Source organism: Schistocerca nitens, chromosome 8 (assembly GCF_023898315.1).
Source record: "Schistocerca nitens isolate TAMUIC-IGC-003100 chromosome 8, iqSchNite1.1, whole genome shotgun sequence".
Taxonomy (NCBI): domain Eukaryota; kingdom Metazoa; phylum Arthropoda; class Insecta; order Orthoptera; family Acrididae; genus Schistocerca; species Schistocerca nitens.
Genome location: NC_064621.1, coordinates 172,255,343 through 172,270,084, shown reverse-complemented (window position 1 = coordinate 172,270,084; position 14,742 = coordinate 172,255,343). Strand labels below are relative to the sequence as shown.

General features: G+C 43.2%; 1 protein-coding gene across 2 annotated transcripts in view; it reads right to left on the bottom strand.

Annotated features, from left to right (window-relative positions):
- LOC126199013 (neuroendocrine convertase 1-like) overlaps positions 1 to 14,742 on the bottom strand; it is a 522,936-nt gene that overhangs the window by 207,647 nt on the left and 300,547 nt on the right. For both annotated transcript variants that reach the window (XM_049935697.1, XM_049935696.1), the window contains exon 3: positions 4,126 to 4,230. In XM_049935697.1, the coding sequence (XP_049791654.1) occupies positions 4,126 to 4,230 (105 nt within the window). The remainder of the gene's footprint in view (positions 1 to 4,125; positions 4,231 to 14,742) is intronic.

The following is a 14,742-nucleotide window of genomic DNA, read 5'->3' as shown; positions in this document are numbered from 1 at the left end:
TTCTTTTGAACATACCCGAAAGAACAGACACCATTGATGATCTGCAGCCGTCTAGAACGATATTAGTATTATATTAATACCTTCAGCTGATAACTGGCGTTGATATACACTGCTGGCCACCGTAAATGCAACACCAAGAAAGACAAGAGGTAGCACAACAAAATTTATTTTGTAGATAACATGTTGACCAAGTTTCCAATGATTACGTTTACAGACGTCTGTGACATGTGGTTCCTGCCAGAATCAGTAGCCAGAGTAGCCGCCATTGTTGGAGATCACCGCTGCCACACGTCTCGGCATTGAGTCAAAGAGACGTTGGATGTGTTCCTGGGGTACAGCAGCCCAAGCAGCTTCCACACGTTGCCAAAGATCATCTGGTATGGCAGCTGGGGATGTAATCTGGGTCACTCGTTGAGCAACCATGGACCACATGTTTTCTATCGGCGAAAGATCCGGAGAGCGAGCCGGCCAGGGAAGCACTTCAATCTGGTTATTGACGAAGAGCCTTTGGACAATGCGTGCCACGTGTGGTCGCGCATTATCCTGTTGAAATATGACTGTGGCCGAGCCCTGAAGGTAAGGAAGGACAACTGGCTCCAGCACCTCGGATATGTAGCGCCGGCTATTTAAAGTACCGGTAATGCGTACTAGAGGCGTGAGAGACTAATATCCAATACCGCCCCATACCATAATACCCGGTGCAAGACCAGTGTGGCGGTGCATAATGCACCTGTCCAGCATCCTCTCTCCACGGTGTCTCCACACTCGAATCCGACCATTGTGGTGCTGCAGACAGAAGCGTGCCTCGTCAGTAAAGACAACGTCATTCCTTTCTGCCATCCACATCCGTCTGTCATCACACCATTGGCGACGGAGACGTCTGTGGTTCTGCGTCAATGGTAGACGAAGCAATGGACGTCTTGCGGACAGACCACTCTGCTGTAAACGGCGTCGAATGGTACGCGCAGACACTGGATGAAGCGTTACAGACGCAATGTGCTGTGCTATGGTTCGGGATGTCACTGAGCGATCCGTCACTGCCATGCGCACAATTTGCCTATCAGCACGTGCAGTGGTGCACCGAGGTGAATGCGATCGACCACGTCGGTCCGTCGTACCCTGCTGCATCCAACGGTCACATATCCGCATTACAGTTGTTTGGTTTCGTCCAACACGACTAGCGATTTCTCTGTATGATAATCCACAATCTCGGTAAGCCACTATCCTTCCTCTGTCGAACTCGGATACTTGATCAAACGATGTTCGCTGTTGTCTACGAGGCATAACTGATCGTCTTGTGAAACAACCACAAGGTAAACACACGTGCTGAACGTACACTCGTCGAAATCGCCAAGCCTTATATGGCGCTATGAGGTGGCGCCACAGGCGCGCGTGATGTGCGTCTGCGCTGAAATTCTAATCAGTTGCATATCTCATCGCTGCAAACCCATGGTGTAAATTTCACTTGATTCGGATGCTTCCTTCAGGGTGTTGCATTTACGGTGGCCAGCAGAGTATATCAACAGGAACAGGTGAAAATGTGTGCCGCGACCGGGACTCGAACAAGGGATCTTCCTTTCTTACATGGCAGGGACTATCTCGCGCACGCCTCCCGCGAGACCTACACTCTCACCTTGTACATTTGTAGAGTCCCACCCCAACACACTCATTACCGTGGATGACATTCGTACCATGTCCCGTAAGAGTTCGGGGAATATGTGTGCATCCGCACAGAAGAAGAAGGTCATGACCTGTGTTGCCAGAACTATATAGTTATATGGATATGCTGTCTGTTCTTTCGGGTATTAATATAATTCTAATTTCAAAGTAAATTCTGCTCCACACATATCTGGGAAGAAATACGACCCTCATTTTCAATCTGTACGCAATTCTCCTGCTAATCAACACAGGAACCGTGGGCAAAAGCAACACAGTCGACAGCTCAGGGCAATACTTTTTGTGTTTTTATTTCCCAAGATAACATTGTTGTAGGATTCGATGTGGGTTTTTAAATCAGATTTTAATAATACGTAAATTCTATTTCCTGATGTTGCGGTCATTGAAGTGGCTAAGAAAGACAATCATACAACTACAAAAAGGTAATCAGAGGATGCTGAATTGACACGACCTCACTGCCTGCGACTCTGACTGGCCGATGTGTCTTGTTAAACGGCTAGATTCAGAGCTTCACCCCAGACTCTGTGGAGCTTCAGACTTGTACCAACCTTAGCACAGAAGGCTACAAAGAGACGATACACCAACGTAACGTGACGCTACTGAGCTCTTCTACTTGTTAATGACTTACTATATTATACCAACATCCAAGACTATTTGTTTCTATCAAGAAAATTTCTCTCGTTGTATATAACTCAACACCAAGAAGAGTTATTAGAGTACATTTTGTAAATAAACTTACTAATGTGGTAATTTTTTGTTGATGCCTGAATTTCTTTGCCACTTTGATGACCCCCACATCAAGAAGTCTGTTTCACAAATTACTATACTTTGATTGATAAAACCACATGGGATATTACTCCAATGTTAATTTTCGAAATCAAAATACGTGAAAACCAATTTAGACGAATTTGATCTGGAGACTGTCTGCTACTGTGAAAAGACAACTGCAAAGCATTGTCCTAGCGCCGAAGGCTTACTGTGTTCAACTTAACCCTATACAATATAACTCCAAGAGAAGCCGCGTGATACATGCGGAGTGAAAGGACAGTCAAACGTGCATACGCAGAAATTGGCTGATGCTTTTTTAACTTTTCAGAAACAATGGAAGATAATAAATCCTGGAATTTCTTTTCCAATAGATGTACAGGGCAAAATACAAATGCAAATACCTCTGCTATATTGCTGTATGTTGTGGAACATCTTGATGTCTCTATAGTAAAACATATGTTCTTTGAGCTAGGTCACTCGTAAATGGAGTCTGACTCAGTTCATGCCACAGTAGGAAGAAAGATAAAAGTGCTTGATGTATCTGATCTATCAGAATGGTTCAAGGCCGTTTGAATGGCAAACAGGAAAGATCATGTTATTAAAGTTCAGTACAAAGATGTAATCAGACACTACAAAATAAAGAACAGAAACGTTGACACTGATATAAATAAAGTCAACTGGTTCGACATATTTTGGTTCCTGTAAAGAAAAGAAAACTCAGATCACATTTGTTTTACATATAGCAACAATACTTTGGAAAAAATTTAAAAGAATGTAAATCTCCTGCAAAGCTGTAACTGGAGTTGGAACAATCTTTCACACTTCAGCCTTTGTATTCTCCTTCAGTTCTCACTCATAAGATGGAAAAGCTTAAGGATCTTCCAAATCTTTGCAACTTGCGAATAATACCGAAGCAGTACCATAATTTCTATAAGTCATTAATGGTAGATACATCAACTGGTAAAGAAACAGATCTTACTGTTGATGATAATAACGACTAAAGTATATTCAGCTTTCAGTAAGTCTTTTTTTCTGTTTCATTGATAGCCGCAGAAATAAATTGAATAATTATATTGTGTTTCTCATATGTATTGTTATTTTCTTATAGTGATAATTCGTTGTGTTGTTTTAAAGTCAAGTGATGATAGAATTACGATCTATGTAATTTCTGAAGCACTGTAAAACGCTTATAAATCTCTGAAACTCACTGTTAAGAATTTTTATCAGAATCAAGCAAAATGTATTTTGTTTACGAATGCACTCCATTTTATTATTTGTAGTACATGGATCTTCGTTTTGAAAGACCCAAAATGTTTGAATTCAAAACAAAGTATCTACAGCAGTGCCTATCTTTTTGTTATGTAGTACATAACGCTAAAGTTAAAAATTTAGTGAGTGTAAACATATTCTATAAACCATGAGGTATCATGATTACCAGCGTCGTGAACTTAGGTGGTAACAATGATAGTGTTTCTACTCTTGTAAAATTTGTTTTGCCTTTATCTCAAAACATACATTTTATAGATACTTATGGCTCTAGGCCTCCGAGTTAATCCTCTGAAGACGCTGATGAATTGATGTAATTTGAATAAATATGAAGAATTTTCTATCTTAGAAAAGGACGCTCTAAGGTTCAAATACAGGACAAGAGATAAATGTGTAGGTGGGCGTGACACTCACCCTTGCGTCAGCTGCCAGCCTCTGAGTCATGGTATGCGACGCCCTCTTCTGCGTCGGTGGGTGGTCGTGGCGCAGCATGCGGTACGTGTCTGGGAATCCTGGCACCTGCAATACACAGGACCACAGACTGAGTGAGGTACTACTGTGGGACACGGTCTCGTGCTGGAACATTACTGGGAATGGAAGGAGCCGCTGCATTTCCACAATCTCATTCATGTTAGGAGGCGCAGGCACGGAAAGAATAACACGGCTACATAATGTAGCCGGCAGCTGTGGCCGAGCGGTTCTAGGCGCTTCAGCCTGGAACCGCGCGACCGCTACGGTCGCAGGTTCGAATCCTGCCTCAGGCATGGATGTTTGTGATGTCCTCAGGTTAGTTAGGTTTAAGTAGTTCTAAGTTCTAGGGGACTGATGACCTCAGATGTTAAGTGCCATAGTGCTCAGAGCCATTTTAACCATTTGAACCAGAATGAAATTTTCACTCTGCACCGGAGAGTGCGCTGATATGAACTGCTACGGTCGCAGGTTCGAATCCTGCCTCAGGCATGGATGTTTGTGATGTCCTTAGGTTAGTTAGGTTTAAGTAGTTCTAAGTTCTAGGGGACTGATGACCTCAGATGTTAAGTGCCATAGTGATCAGAGCCATTTTAACCTTTTGAACCAGAATGAAATTTTCACTCTGCACCGGAGAGTGCGCTGATATGAACCGCTACGGTCGCAGGTTCGAATCCTGCCTCAGGCATGGATGTTTGTGATGTCCTTAGGTTACTTAGGTTTAAGTAGTTCTAAGTTCTAGGGGACTGATGACCTCAGATGTTAAGTGCCATAGTGCTCAGAGCCGTTTTAACCATTTGAACCAGAATGAAATTTTCACTCTGCACCGGAGAGGGCGCTGATATGAAACTTCCAGGCAGATTAAAACTGTGTGCCGGACCGAGACTCGAACTCGGGACCTTTACCTTTTGCGGAAGAGTGTTCTACCATCTGAGCTATCCAATCACGACTCAGGACCCGCCCTCACAACTTTAATATTGCCAGTACCTCGTCTCCTACCTTCGCAGGAGAGCTTCTCTGAAGTTTGTAAGATAGGAGACGAGGTATTGGCAGTATTGAAGCTTTGACGACGGGTGCTGAGTCGTGCTTGGGTAACTCAGCTGGTAGACCACTTGCCGCGAATGGCAACGGTCCTGAGTTTGAGTCTCGGTCCGATACACAGTTTTAATCTGTCAGCAAGTTTCAGTGACACGACTGCTTTAACGTGATCAGAATGTCTATTCATGCAAGACAGCGTTTTATTTTTTATGAAAGAAGTGATGTTGCGAGAAGGATGTGGTAGAGCAGTGACATGCTTCAAGTTGAAACAAGGCACCTCGATTAGAGAACATTCCCTCTTACTCTTTGAAATAATTGGGAGAACCAAACATGACAGAGCTGTTATACCTGGTACGCAGGGTGGACCAAATTATTAAGATCACTTTTCAGCGCGAGAGTGGATGCTGAGCAGGAAAGGTGCGGGCGCTGACTTGCTAGGGAAAGTGTATAAGATGTGGCTATAAAAAAACGGGACTGATGCTGCCACAGACTAAGTACGCATGCGTCAGAGGGGAACGACCAATAACTGTGAAGCCGAAAGTACGTAGGAAAGTAGGAGGGAGCGACTATTATGACTAAAAGAAAGGTGATTTACAAAATGCATTGAAGAGTCTCGGAAAGGGAAATTATCGTTATGCCACGCCTCCGAAATATACGCTTTACCTTGAACAAAGAAAGAAATTCGTACAGGAAAAATCGGGAATCCTTGCTTCCTTACTGCAGAGATTTATTAATTTTTACGTTACTACTCTTATTTGGAAATTTGTAATACAGAATGCTTAAATTTCATGATATATTTTTTCAAGAACGTAAAAGACAAATTGGACATATTTCGAAATAACTTACTGAAGTGTAAATTACCCATTCTCTGGGAAACTTCGGCCACGACCAAAAATTTTATAAAGCAAGCAAAATGCATCCTGACAGTTACCTTTCCACATGATTGTGTGTAATATACCAAGGAGAATGTCTATAATTTAGTCACAATGTTTCGTTTTCATCGTCACATTAAAATTAAAAAAAGGCCTTAAAAAGCGGCCATAGTTAGCCCTTTTTACGGTACGTAAAATTTAAAATACGCGTACAGACACTATATTTCCTTAATGATCACAAATAACGAAAAATATTTCAGCCCGAGAGATCAGAATGGTCCTCTATCCAAGAATCCATTTTGGTTACTCTACCTGTCTACCCAACAATGACATCTTACAGATGAGATCGTTAATTATTGTACTGTTTGTTTCAAATGCGTCTGCGAATGTATGTTACCGACTGATTTATAATCTTTTGGTATTTAGTATAATTTCGCGTGTATGATGTGTAAGATCGTTTCCTTTGCTCATAAGTCTCACATCTCATTCTTGATATTTGTGAACTTATTTTCAGAGTATCACCGTTGAATTTCTGTTTGTTATTGCGGTAGTGGACAACATAGTTAAACTTTTGCTGTAAGACAGATTAATTCGTAATAAGAGGAAAACATAAAAACGCTGAAGCAAGTGACAGTGGTGATAGTGTTGAACCAGCATCAGTGAAAAGTGCGAGAAGGTGTATTCCTCCACACATTCTATCATTCCCCTCTATTTACAAGTGTGAGCGGGGTTTCTCTGCACTGACAGTAATAGAAAGATAACAAAGGAATTGCTTGGATCCGGAATCACCGTTCATACAACGTAGATTCAGCCACGAATAGAGAAGCTGGTGTCCCAAAACAAGCTCGGGCAGCTTATTAATTGGTCAGAGACATATAAAACTTCGAGTAATTTTTGTATGTGTATGTACTATCGGTCTCTTAGTTCCTGTATTTATTGTATGCATTTATAACACTAACCTCCATTTTGTAGTATTTAATAATCCATAAATTTTATAACGTATTTTAGATAAGCTTTTGTAAAATTTAAATTAAAAATAGCTCTAGGACTATGCTTAGGGATACAGGCTGGAATGGAAAATTGTCTTCTTTGGTATGCTGAGAAAAAAGGTTAAATACCACTGGTGTGGTTCCATTAACATAGCTAATACAAACTGGAAATGAAATGATGTAATCTATCAAATAAACAACTTAATCATAATATTCGTATGTAAAACACATTGCAGTTGACAGTTTCACAACATCTACGAGGGCGGTTCAGAAAGTAACCTCCGATTGGTCACAGTGCGGGTTGTGGGGGGAGTAGCGACGCCATCTGTGCGTTCACGTACTCAACAGGTCAGTCGGCATCAAGCCGTGGTCGAGTGAACGTCATACCTGCGCTAGTTTAGTTTTTGTGGCAGTTTGAAATGTGTGCTGCAATAGAAAACCCCGCCAAATGTGAAGTGCGTGCTGTCATAAGGTTTTTTACAGCCAAAGGATATTCTGCAGAAGCTATTCATCGTGAGCTTTGTGCCACGTACGGACCAAGAGTTATGAGTGAAGGAGTTGTCCGTGAATGGGTACGTTTATTTAAAAGTGGACGAGAAAACGTTCATGATGAAGAGAGGAGTGGTAGACCATCATTGGTGACTGACGAACTCGTTCAGACAGTTGATGCAAAAGTTCGTGAAAATCGACGTTTCTCAATGTCGGAGTTGTCTACTGGTTTTCCACAGATTTCTAAGACTCTCTTGTACGAGATAGTGACAGCAAGATTGGCTTACCGTAAGTTCTGTGCACGATGGGTGCCCAAAATTCTTACCGACCACCACAAAACTCAAAGAATGGCCTCTGCATTAGACTTTCTGTCACGTTATGAGGACGAAGGAGAACCATTGTTAAACAGAATCGTGACCGGTGACGAAACCTGGATTAAGTACGTGAACCCTGAGACAAAAGAACAATCAAAGATGTGGGCACATTCAAATTCGCCTACCAAACCAAGAAAAGCCTCGCAAGATTTTTCTGCCAGAAAACTGATGGCAACAGTGTTTTGGGATGCCAAAGGGGTGTTGTTGGTTGAATTCATGGAACGTGGTACGACCATTAATCAAGACGTGTACTGTGAAACAATAAAAAAGTTACGACGGGCTATACAGAACAAACGCCGTGGTATGCTTACTTCCGGTATCGTTTTTTTGCACGATAACGCCCGTCCTCACTCTGCTCGCAGAACAACGGCCCTTCTTGAGTCCTTCAAGTGGGACGTTATCAACCATCCACCTTACAGCCCAGACCTGGCGCCAAGTGATTATCACCTCTTCATGCATTTGAAGAAATGGCTCGGGTCACAGCGGTTTGATGACGACGAAGAGCTCAAAGATGCGGTCACAGGCTGGCTCCAGGCACAAGCGGGTGATTTTTATGCAGAAGGAATTTCAAAGCTTGTGAAGAGATACGATAAGTGCCTCAATCGCTATGGAGACTATGTAGAAAAATAGTGCAAAGATGTAGTTGTAAGATGTATATATTAAAATATTTTTATTTAACTTGGTGTATTTTTTTAAATCAACCGGAGGTTACTTTCTGAACGGCCCTCGTATATTTTTATGAAGATTGTCATTGCCATAGTAGACTCAGAATTAGGCCTGAAATATTGGTTTTATCCAGTGATGATTGCTTTACAAGCTGACGCACCACCGTACGTTTATGTTAACTGACTGGGCGCAGAACACTATACACATATATCAGTTTCACATAATTAGATAATTATGATAATGTCATAAAAATAGGTCTTTGGCTAGGAATCCAGTACACGTAAGGCGAGTTAAACTACCATACATGAAAAATATCGGTCACATTAACTTACATGAAACAGGAGACACTGGAGATAAAAAGTCTTTTGAAAGCTATATTATCTTTGGCAATGCAGGCCACTGAAGATGTGCGCGTGCGTCTAATGTTAGCAATAAACAAAAAAGGGCACACTACTGGGAGTACAAAGTCAACATATACATTCAGTTAATACACTCTCTCTTTTAACGCTTCAAGTAAAAAGTTGCGTGAACAACTACAATAACATGTTTTGCGTTATATACTTGGCATCATTTTAGAGTTCAGTCTCAGAGTCTGTTTACTCTTAAACTAATAATTACCTGCCAAATGTAATTCCATAACTTGAAAGGCACGGGCTACGGCGAGTGAAATTGAAGAGAAAGTAAAAATATCCCCATCCCTTTAACCTCAGCCGTAGGAATAAAATTCCAACTACGGCAGAAAAATCTGCAGGTAATATACTATACTGGTTGAAAGGAAAACTTCAATAGAATAATAATTATCATTCGTGGAGAGTGCAGTGTATACTTTGGAGTGACTACCACTAGAACATAGCGGTGATATAATGTCTACTGCTGAAATAAACTTATGTATCAACAAAAATGGTTCCAATGGCTCTGAGCACTATGGGACTTAACATCTATGGTCATCAGTCCCCTAGAACTTAGAACTACGTAAACCTAACTAACCTAAGGACATCACACAACACCCAGTCATCACGAGGCCGAAAAAATCCCTGACCCCGCCGGGAATCGAACCCGGGAACCCGGGCGTGGGTTATGTATCAACATAAGAGGATATAGAACAGATGGTTATTACCTAAAATTCAGGATAACTAATATCGGTGGTGTAAGGAAGCAACAAGATGCAGAAATAGGGAGCGCTCTTGAACAATATAAGCGACCTGCATGTGTCATTAGCCTGGAGCTCAGGGTTTCTCAGGAAATGCTTTTGGAGAACAGCAGATGGCGGAAATGAAAAATGCAGAGAGATTAAATCGGAAAACAATAAACAAGAATTAACTCAAACGTGAGTACTGTCGAAACGGTACAGATAAATACACAAATAAAAAGAAGAAAAGAAACTGAAACATTTAACTTGGAGCAGTCGAGAGAATAAATCTCCACCGACGGAGAAAGTGACTGACGTCATATCGAAAGATAGTCCAGTGGGCAGTAGGGGGAAGGGTACTGAGAAAACAATGAAGAGCGATAAAGTGTGTACAGACCATGAGAAACGGCAATATTGACATCCCACAGAAAGGTCAAAGATAACATCAAGTAAATCCAAATGCTAATTGCGGAAAAAGAAAGAATTGTTCATTCACGATTATACAAAGCGTTTTTAATTCTCCCTAAGAATCTTTAAGTCTTGTAGAAACCCGTGTCTGAAGATGAACCAAAACTGTAAATGCTATCTCTGCCACGCCTTCGGTTACGGATTTTTATTCAAATCAGACACTGTACATCGTCACATGTTTGTAACTGCGATTTCCGCAGCCTCATACTTTTAAGTGTTGTGAGTAATACGTGTCTGCCACGTAATGTCACTATTACTAATCGTTCGACAAATTCGCGTCCTACTGTGTAAGAAATAGTAACTAAGAGTACCATCGTTCTACAGCACCGCCACATACGTCACTCACGACCGCAAACATTTTCCAAAATAAATGATCATTTTTGAAGGTTAATGGCTACTGGACTAGTAATTATTATAAAGCCCTTTTAAATAACTGAAGTTACTAGTTATTTCGAAAAAAGAAATATGCAGACTGCTATTGTTCTCCGTCTGAAGAACTGAACGTCCACACGCGCTGGCTGCCTTTTGGTTCGCGATTCTCACGGAAGATGTCAGGTCTGTACACGGAACTAACACGTTACGCTCTAACTGCGGGAGATGGCAGCACGGGGCAACATTACTTCTGTTGTGTAGATTGATGTAAGAATGCTGGATAAATATAAATTAGATTTGTTATAACAATTCGTTGCAAGATACATAAAATATTATTCGATTACGTTTGAAAAAGTTAGAACGGACGGAGAGACAATAAAATCTCCATGGCATTATCTGCTTCATTAATACTCATTACCTTAAAACTGTAAAACGTGCATTTGTTAGTAAAAAGTATATTAGCCTACAGCTCTCAGATACGTCCTTATTATTTAGTTGTGACTGTTCTGAAGAGAGCAACGAACAGACTCCGGTGTGGACGACGTGGCTATAAGCATTCATGACGAAGAGAACCAACTGAAACATTTGGAAATAAATGAACCGACAGGTCCGTATGGAATTCCAAATCGGTTTTACGAAGAATACTGTAGGACATTGACCCCTTATCTAGATTGCCTTTATTGCGAATCTCTCGCCCAGCGTAAGGTCCCAACCATCGGGAAAAAAAAGCGGAGATGACTTCTGTATATAAGAAGTGTAAAGTAACGACCTGTAAAATTACAGACCATTATCCTTAACATCGATTTGCTGCAGAGTCATTGAAAATATTCTCAGTTCGAATATAGCAGATTTTCATGAGACCGAACAACCTATGTCCACGAATTAACATGGTTTTAGGAAGCATCGCTTGTGCGAAACTCAACTTGCTATTTTGTCACATGATATATTGCAAACTGTGGATGAAGAGTAAGAGACAGATTTCATACGTCTAGATTTCCAGAAAGCATTTCTCACGGTGCCCCACTCCTGACTGTTAATGAAGATACGGGCATATGGAATAGGTTAACTCGTTAACAGGTATCTGAGTCGCTCGGAGACTTCTTAAGTAGTAGAACCCAGTATGTTATCCTTGAAGGCGAGTGTCCATCAGAGATAAGGGTATCGTCAGGAGCGCCCCAGGGAAGTGTGTTAGGACCGCTGTTATTTGCTATATACATAAATGATGTGGCGCTTAGGGTGGGAATAAATCTGGTGTTATTTGCTGATGACGCTGTGATATACGGGAATGTGTCGAAGTTGAGTGACTATAGGATACAAGACGACTTAGACAAAACTTCTAGTTGGGGTGATGAATGGCAGCTAGATATAAATGCAGAAAAATGTAAGGTAATGCTGATGAGTAGGATAAACAAACCCGTAATGATCCCATACAGCATTCTTGACACAGTCACGTCGTTTAAATATGTGGACGCAACGTTACAAAGCGATATTAAATGGAATAAGCATGTGAGCGTTGTGGTAGGGAAGGTGAATGGTAAACTTGGAAGAATTTTCGGAGAGTGTGGTTCATCTGAAAATGAGCCCGCATATAGGACGTTAGTGCGACATAGTCTTGAGTAGAATGAGATTTTCACTCTGCAGCGGAGTGTGCGCTGATATGAAACTTCCTGGCAGATTAAAACTGTGTGCCCGACCGAGACTCGAACTCGGGACCTTTGCCTTTCGCGGGCAAGTGCTCTACCATCTGAGCTACCGAAGCACGACTCACGCCCGGTACGCACAGCTTTACTTCTGCCAGTACCTCGTCTCCTACCTTCCAAACTTTACAGAAGCTCTCCTGCAGGAGATGGTAGAGCACTTGCCCGCGAAAGGCAAAGGTCCCGAGTTCGAGTCTCGGTCGGGCACACAGTTTTAATCTGCCAGGAAGTTTCAGAGTCTTGAGTGCTATTCAAGCGTTTTGAATCCGTACCAGGTAGGATTCAAGGAAAACATCTAATGAGTTCAGAGGGGGGCTTGTAGAATCGTCACAGGTAGGTTCGAACAACACACAAGTGTTACAGAGATGCTTCGGGAACTCAACTGAAAATCCCTGGAGGGAATGGGAAGTTCTTTTTGAGGAACACTGTTTAGAAAAATTTAGAAAATCGGCATTTGAAGCTGACTGCAGAATGATTCCACTACCGCCAACATACATTTCGCGTAAGGACTACGACGATAAGATAGGTGAGATTAGGGCTCATATAGAGGCATAATCGACAGTCGCATTTTCCTGGCTGTATTTGTGATTTGAACAGGACAGGAATTTTCTAGTAGCGGTACAGGTTGCCTTCGCCTCTCATTTTACGGTAGCTTGCGGGTTATGTATATAGACATAGATTTAGTTGTACAGCTGCTGACAACAGAGATTTAAATTGAACTGCAGGGGATGATTCAAGTATCTTGTTATTTCAAAGTAATCCTACAACGGTTAATTAACACTATTTCTTTTTACTTCTTATGAACACGTGATTTCCTTTTGGCATGGTCTATTCTACTCCCGTCATCGGCTGCAACTCGATCCGGGTGTACATAACTTATTCCTATCTAGAAAGAGCATTCCAACACCGCTTATGGATGTATTTGTGATGACTTAACAGATCAGTCGTAGCTTAAAGCTTGCGCCCAAGCAAATCACGCTGAATGGTTGGAGGAGAGTGTGGCTGTAACTGAAGGATGACTGAGCTTTCTTGCTTGGAGCTTGCCCTCTTCATGTCCACGACGTTCTCCATATGCACTCCTGGAAATTGAAATAAGAACACCGTGAATTCATTGTCCCAGGAAGGGGAAACTTTATTGACACATTCCTGGGGTCAGATACATCACATGATCACACTGACAGAACCACAGGCACATACACACAGGCAACAGAGCATGCACAATGTCGGCACTAGTACAGTGTATATCCACCTTTCGCGGCAATGCAGGCTGCTATTCTCCCATGGAGACGATCGTGGAGATGCTGGATGTAGTCCTGTGGAACGACTTGCCATGCCATTTCCACCTGGCGCCTCAGTTGGACCAGCGTTCGTGCTGGACGTGCAGACCGCGTGAGACGACGCTTCATCCAGTCCCAAACATGCTCAATGGGGGACAGATCCGGAGATCTTGCTGGCCAGGGTAGTTGACTTACACCTTCTAGAGCACGTTGGGTGGCACGGGATACATGCGGACGTGCATTGTCCTGTTGGAACAGCAAGTTCCCTTGCCGGTCTAGGAATGGTAGAACGATGGGTTCGATGACGGTTTGGATGTACCGTGCACTATTCAGTGTCCCCTCGACGATCACCAGTGGTGTACGGCCAGTGTAGGAGATCGCTCCCCACACCATGATGCCGGGTGTTGGCCCTGTGTGCCTCGGTCGTATGCAGTCCTGATTGTGGCGCTCACCTGCACGGCGCCAAACACGCATACGACCATCATTGGCACCAAGGCAGAAGCGACTCTCATCGCTGAAGACGACACGTCTCCATTCGTCCCTCCATTCACGCCTGTCGCGACACCACTGGAGGCGGGCTGCACGATGTTGGGGCGTGAGCGGAAGACGGCCTAACGGTGTGCGGGACCGTAGCCCAGCTTCATGGAGACGGTTGCGAATGGTCCTCGCCGATACCCCAGGAGCAACAGTGTCCCTAATTTGCTGGGAAGTGGCGGTGCGGTCCCCTACGGCACTGCGTAGGATCCTACGGTCTTGGCGTGCATCCGTGCGTCGCTGCGGTCCGGTCACAGGTCGACGGGCACGTGCACCTTCCGCCGACCACTGGCGACAACATCGATGTACTGTGGAGACCTCACGCCCCACGTGTTGAGCAATTCGGCGGTACGTCCACCCGGCCTCCCGCATGCCCACTATACGCCCTCGTTCAAAGTCCGTCAACTGCACATACGGTTCACGTCCACGCTGTCGCGGCATGCTACCAGTGTTAAAGACTGCGATGGAGCTCCGTATGCCACGGCAAACTGGCTGACACTGACGGCGGCGGTGCACAAATGCTGCGCAGCTAGCGCCATTCGACGGCCAACACCGCGGTTCCTGGTGTGTCCGCTGTGCCGTGCGTGTGATCATTGCTTGTACAGCCCTCTCGCAGTGTCCGGAGCAAGTATGGTGGGTCTGACACACCGGTGTCAAT